Consider the following 5,809-nt stretch of genomic DNA (forward strand, 5'->3'; position numbering starts at 1 on the left):
ATTAGACACTTGCCTCACCCAGTGTTTGCTAAGGCTGGTGCTGGGTCTGCATTATGTCTTTTATGAGTGTGTGAACACCAAATGACCCCATTTCTCATGCCCTCCACTTTTAAAAAGAGGGGGGAAAGGATCAGCAGACATGTTCTACTTAATGTGTAGTTTGTCCATAACTGTTTGTAGTTATTCTTCTAGGATTTACTCTGTGCCCATATAATGTCATCCATGTTTATAATCCACCACTACTAAAGGGAGCATGATTTGCCTATGAACTCTCTTGCCTTCCCACTGCCCAGATGACTGCTTTTCGCTTGCTTGTTTGAAACAATGGAAAATGTGCATATTGATAATCTCTTGATACATGATGTCAAGAGATTCTAGTGATTTTCCTCCAGTATGAAAGGAGAGAGGAAATTTTGAGATATCCCTGATATTGTGAAATAGCTGGTGCATAGGCAGGATCAGAAGCATGCTCTGTGTGTGTGTGTGTGTGTGTGTGTGTGTGTGTGTGTGTGTGTGTGTTTTAAAGAAAGAAAGATGGGTTTATTAGTGGGGATTTGCAAATACAGGTTGAGACTCATTCCAAGCACTCAGGTGGATGACAAAAAAACGCTCTATAGCAAATCAATTTAAAAAACAAAGTTTCTTTGCTCCAGTGATTTAAAAACAGCCTTGCTGACCTTTGGAATGTAAGATAAGAGTCATTAGGAAGACAACCCATCAATCAGTCTTCCTCCAAGCACTTAGAAGCTTCTCTCAGCCCCTCCCTTCACCAATGCAAAGTGATCACCTTTCTCAGGGGGACAGGAGGGGTCGCCTGGAGAGAGAAGGATTGATGGATCGTCAGCCAGCTGCCCTCTTTCTCTCTCTCTCATTAAGGAGGCTATTGTTAAAGGACTGTTCAGTTTTTTAAACTGATTTTAAAGGGATACATTTTTCCCCTTCCCCAAGGATCAGCACATTCTTTCTCATTTGCAGGGGCCATTCGTGTTGAGTCAAATCTGTGCATAGATTTTTTTTTTTAGATTTAGAGACCTTTATTAGCATTAATTTATGTTCCAACAAATGAGTCATCAAAGTAAAACAAGATGTAAAATAAAAGGAAATAAAGAATTAAAAATAAAATTAAATAAAGGTCACACAAATTTTAAGGTTAAAATGCAAACAGACCATACAAATAAACATTACACCAATCTCTTTCCATACTTTTCTACAACTGACAAAAGGAAATTAGCAGTGGCCTGCAACATGTCTACTGGGCCGTCATTTAATAAGTAAACAAGTTTCATCAGCTCTGGGAGCCCATTCTTCTTAGCTAGATAAGATTCTAGATGAATAGAGTGCATAGCCGAATGGATTGGACAGAAAAATATATGGGAGAGGGTTTTGACCTGAAGCAGAGAACAAGGGCAGAGCCAATCAAGAAGAGGGACCTTATGGTACCTTCCTGAGGAACAACATTAAATCTAGCTTGTGTAATTACATGATGTTCCTTAGGATTAATCAGAATAGTCAAATAAGGAGCCATCTGGTTGTGAGCTAACGGAATGTGGAAATTTAAGGGGGAACAAGTTCGTGTGGCCTGGCTAAGAAGGTTTTGAAATTCGCTGTCCGCAAGTCTCTGGTTAACTTTTGAAAGGAGTTCTATTTCCGAAGACAGGACCAGATGGTCGAAAAGAAGGCCCATAGATTCTATTTTCTTCCAGACTCTATAGTGTGCCACACGGGGGTATCATGTTCAGAAATCATGAGGTATAGCAGACTATCCTGGCTAGTGCGAAAAAGGACACACAGCCAGTACTTAAAGATTAGCTGCTACACCCTAGTCTCCAGCAATGATTGCCCCAGTTCTAAACCAGTAGCTGCATAAGGTGCATATCTAGGGAGACCCAGTATACCCCTAAAGAACTTAGCCTGAGGACACTCGAACGAATGATTAATCGAGCTTAACCATACTGGAGGACCATATAGGAGCTGCGGTATTACTTTGGCATTATAAACTTTAAGAGTTTTAAGGATGGAATATGTCAATTGCCTTGCCTAAAGAAGAAATGAGTGATAGATTGAATGGTATAGTGGGCTAAGTTAGCTGACAGCTTCTGTTGGGCAGTCCATGTAAGATTGTAACAAAAATTCACCCCCAAATATTTAAAGGTCTTAATTTGTTCAATTTCCCTTCCTAAATCAGTGTATAAAAAATCTGTGTATAAATAGGCTGGACCTGTAGATGGATAGGCACTAAACAAGATAGCACACAATTATCTGAAAATCCTCTGATAATGAAGGAAGAGACCATGACTGGGGTGAGGGGTGCATGAAATGATTAGCCAAATTAATGCGACAGACACTGTAAGAAGACTAGTAATTTTTTTAATGAAAAACAAGAAAACTATATTTGACTAACAAATGCATTACATTACAGCATAAATCGTTGTGGACAAGTAGTTAAGTACAGCGATAGTTCAGAATACCAAAAACAGTAGGGAACATTTTACTGCTTCATCAGCTAGTAAACGAAGCAGCTTCCTTGACTATGCAAAGTTAAAGTGTTGAGACAGGAACACTGTCTCAGGAACCAGGAACATGGTTTCCAGTTGGAGCCTGCATGGGTGGGTCCAGAGCTGTGCTCTAGGGGACCAGGCACCCATGGAATGTGAGATATATGGTGGGTGACTATTCGTATGCGACGTTGAATGCATGAGATAAGAAAACAATAATTTATACCAGGAATAATACATAATAACTTCTGGTGGAGAAACATTGTGTAACAATGTAGTGAGGCAAAAAACCTTAATCTTTCTTAAAAGAAATGGAATCATACTTTTTATGAGGTACATAAAGAAACCAGGAAAAGAAACATGAATTGGGAAAGGCAGGGAATGAAGTGTAATTTGCAAGCTGCACAAACTACTTTTTGATAGTATCTCATGCACACCATACCAAAATCTGCTGGTGCAGGCATACTCATGCCTTGTGGTTGTTACACATGATTGATAGCAGGGAAGCCTGGTGTTCCTAGTGTAACCTAGTTCCAGTCACACAGGAGGAACTTAATCCTACTATTGTAAAGCTGTTCTGAGTTACTCCTGTAGAGTTCTACATTGTATAGTTGCCTTGTGCTGAGCTGCGTGATGCATTGTTCAGATGAATAAGAGTCCTGTGGCACCTTAAAGATAATCGCATTTATTTCAGCTTAAAATAAATGAGTCACTTCAAGGTGCCATGGGATGTGGTGTTGATTTTGCTGCTATAGTCTAATAATGCAGCTTCCCCTCTGGAACTTTCAGATATACAGTGAAGCTTATGGTTGATAAAGCAAGCCTGGGTCCAGTTGAAAACTTCAAAGAGCTGCTGAACTACCTTGAAGAATATGAACAGGACTGGTACATTGGTGCGGTGTCTGAAAAGGAGTGGCAGCAAGCTGTTTTGCAAGAAAAGCCATACCTGTTTTCTCTGGGGCATGACCCGAATATGGTAAGTGGGGAGGGACCATTGCCAAGGAAACAAAAGTGCATCTTCCCGGATTTGTTGTTATTTTTCATGCCTGAATGTACCATAAAGCTTCAAAGGTAGTTTTGCTCTGCTGCTCAATATTCAAGATGTAGCAGCTCATGGCTACGATGACAGCTTGACCTAACTAATATAGTTAGTTCTTGTTCTCCACTAGGGTTAGGTTCCTGGAAAACCTAGTGGATACTGAAATAATGGATATTGAATCATTGAACCTATGGGAAAAATGGGGTTAGGTTCCAGAAACCCTCTTCACCATGCACTCTATGAACCTGAATCTTAACTTGAAATCTATGGAGCTGGGTGACAGTGAGGGTTCATCAACATCTCCAACATTTGATGCTGCAGTTCTGAGGTAGTGCATAGATAAAATGTCTAGCAGCACTTCTCCATGTACTATTTGTCCAATAATTTTAAATACCATTAAAGCTAATGGCCATTGCCACGTCTTGTGGCAATGGGATTCACCATGAGCTATATGATGTACCACCTCCTTTTGTACATCCTTCCTGGTCTAACAGTCTATATCCTTCTTGGTAACTGATGGTCACCTGCCCGTCAGTTACATAGCATGACCTTTGGTTCTAGTACTGTCAGAGAACAAACTCTCTCCTTCCCTGACACCATTCATAATTTTTTATGTCTCAATCATGATTCTTCTTTTTTTTCCAAGCTAGCTAGATAGTTCCAGACATGTAGCCTTTCCTGGTAAGGGCTACATCCCCGATCATTTTAGTTTCCCTCTTTTGCACCTTTTCCAGCTCTGTCCACCTTAAGGTGGGGCAAGCAGAGCTGTACGCAGTAGTTCAAGTGTGGCCACACCATAGAATTGTATAGAAGAATTATAACACTTGGCAGTCTTATTATTTTCTTAGTTACTCCAGCATGGAATTTGCTATTGTTTCCACTGCTGCCCACTGTTTGACTGTTCATTGAGCTATAGACCTTGACCCCAAGATCTTCCTTGGTTCATCATCAGTGGCTCAAACTCTCAGTATACAAGGTGGCCACAAATCCCCTATAAGAACAGCCCCACTGGATCAGGCCATAGGCCCATCTAGTCCAGCTTGCTGTATCTCACAGTGGCCCACCAAATGCCCAGGGAGCACACCAGATAACAAGAGACCTGCGTCCTGGTGCTGTCCCTTGCATCTGATATAGCCCATTTCTAAAATAAGGAGGTTGCACATACACATCATGTCTTGTAACCCGCAATGGATTTTTCATCCAGAAATTTGTCCAATCCCCCTTTAAAGGCATCTAGGCCAGATGTCATCACCACATCCTGTGACAAAGAGTTCCACAGACCAACTGCACGCTGAGTAAATAAATATTTTCTTTTGTCCTTACTCTCCCAACACTCAATTTTAGTGGATGTCACCTGGTTCTGGTGTTGTGTGAGAGCATAAAGAGCATCTCCCCATCCACTCTATCCTTCCTATGCATAATTTTGTATGTCTCAATCATGTCCCCCCTCAGGCGTCTCTTTTCTAGGCTGAAGAGGCCCAAACGCCATAGCCTTTCCTCATAAGGAAGGTGCCCCAGCCCAGTAATCATCTTAGTTGCTGTCTTTTGCACCTTTTCCATTTCCACTATGTCCTTTATGAGATGTGGTGACCAGAATATGCACACGATTGTGTGGATTTAGGATTGAAGCCATGTAATCCTTCATAGGAACTTTGTGGTCACCGTGTATATGCAACATGAGAATCGTTTGGCCCCAAATCCATAACGTTACTCTTATTTATGCTGAACTGCATTAGTTTATTTGACTGCCTATTCACCAATTCAGATAGGTCCTTTTGGAGCATTTTATAATCTGCATTGGTTTTAACCACCCTGAATAGTTCGGTCTCATTTGTAAATGTGACTACCTTGTGCCATTTACCTCTAATTCTATACTGTTTCTGAATAAGCACAAAAACACTGCTCTTAAGACTGACCCCTGGGGCACCCTATTTTTTGCTTCGCTCCAGTGTGAAAATTGCACATTTATTCCTACTCTCAGCTTGCTACTCTTTAACCGGTTATCAGTTGATAAAAGGGACTTGCCCTCTTATTCTGTGACTGCTAAATTTACTCAAAAGCCTTTCGTGAGGGATAATCCCGTAAGATTCTGGTAAAATAGAATTATAGCCCAAGACTTACTGGGTTTACTTCTGAGTAAAATGAATAACGCTGTTTTCAAACACCTCTAGCTATGTGCAGGGATTCTACAATTATCAGTAGCAGTTGTGCAGCAGAGGAAAAACAGTGTCCAAAGAGTGACTGATGTTTTAGGTGTGTATGTTGTCTTTTTCAG

General features: G+C 40.9%; 1 protein-coding gene across 2 annotated transcripts in view; it reads left to right on the forward strand.

The window, feature by feature from the left end:
- PCNX4 (pecanex 4) overlaps positions 1 to 5,809 on the forward strand; it is a 28,160-nt gene that overhangs the window by 20,078 nt on the left and 2,273 nt on the right. For both annotated transcript variants that reach the window (XM_066629662.1, XM_066629669.1), the window contains exon 11: positions 3,285 to 3,471. In XM_066629662.1, coding sequence (XP_066485759.1) covers positions 3,285 to 3,471 — 187 coding nt within the window. The remainder of the gene's footprint in view (positions 1 to 3,284; positions 3,472 to 5,809) is intronic.

This window comes from Tiliqua scincoides, chromosome 1 (assembly GCF_035046505.1).
Source record: "Tiliqua scincoides isolate rTilSci1 chromosome 1, rTilSci1.hap2, whole genome shotgun sequence".
NCBI classification, from domain to species: domain Eukaryota; kingdom Metazoa; phylum Chordata; class Lepidosauria; order Squamata; family Scincidae; genus Tiliqua; species Tiliqua scincoides.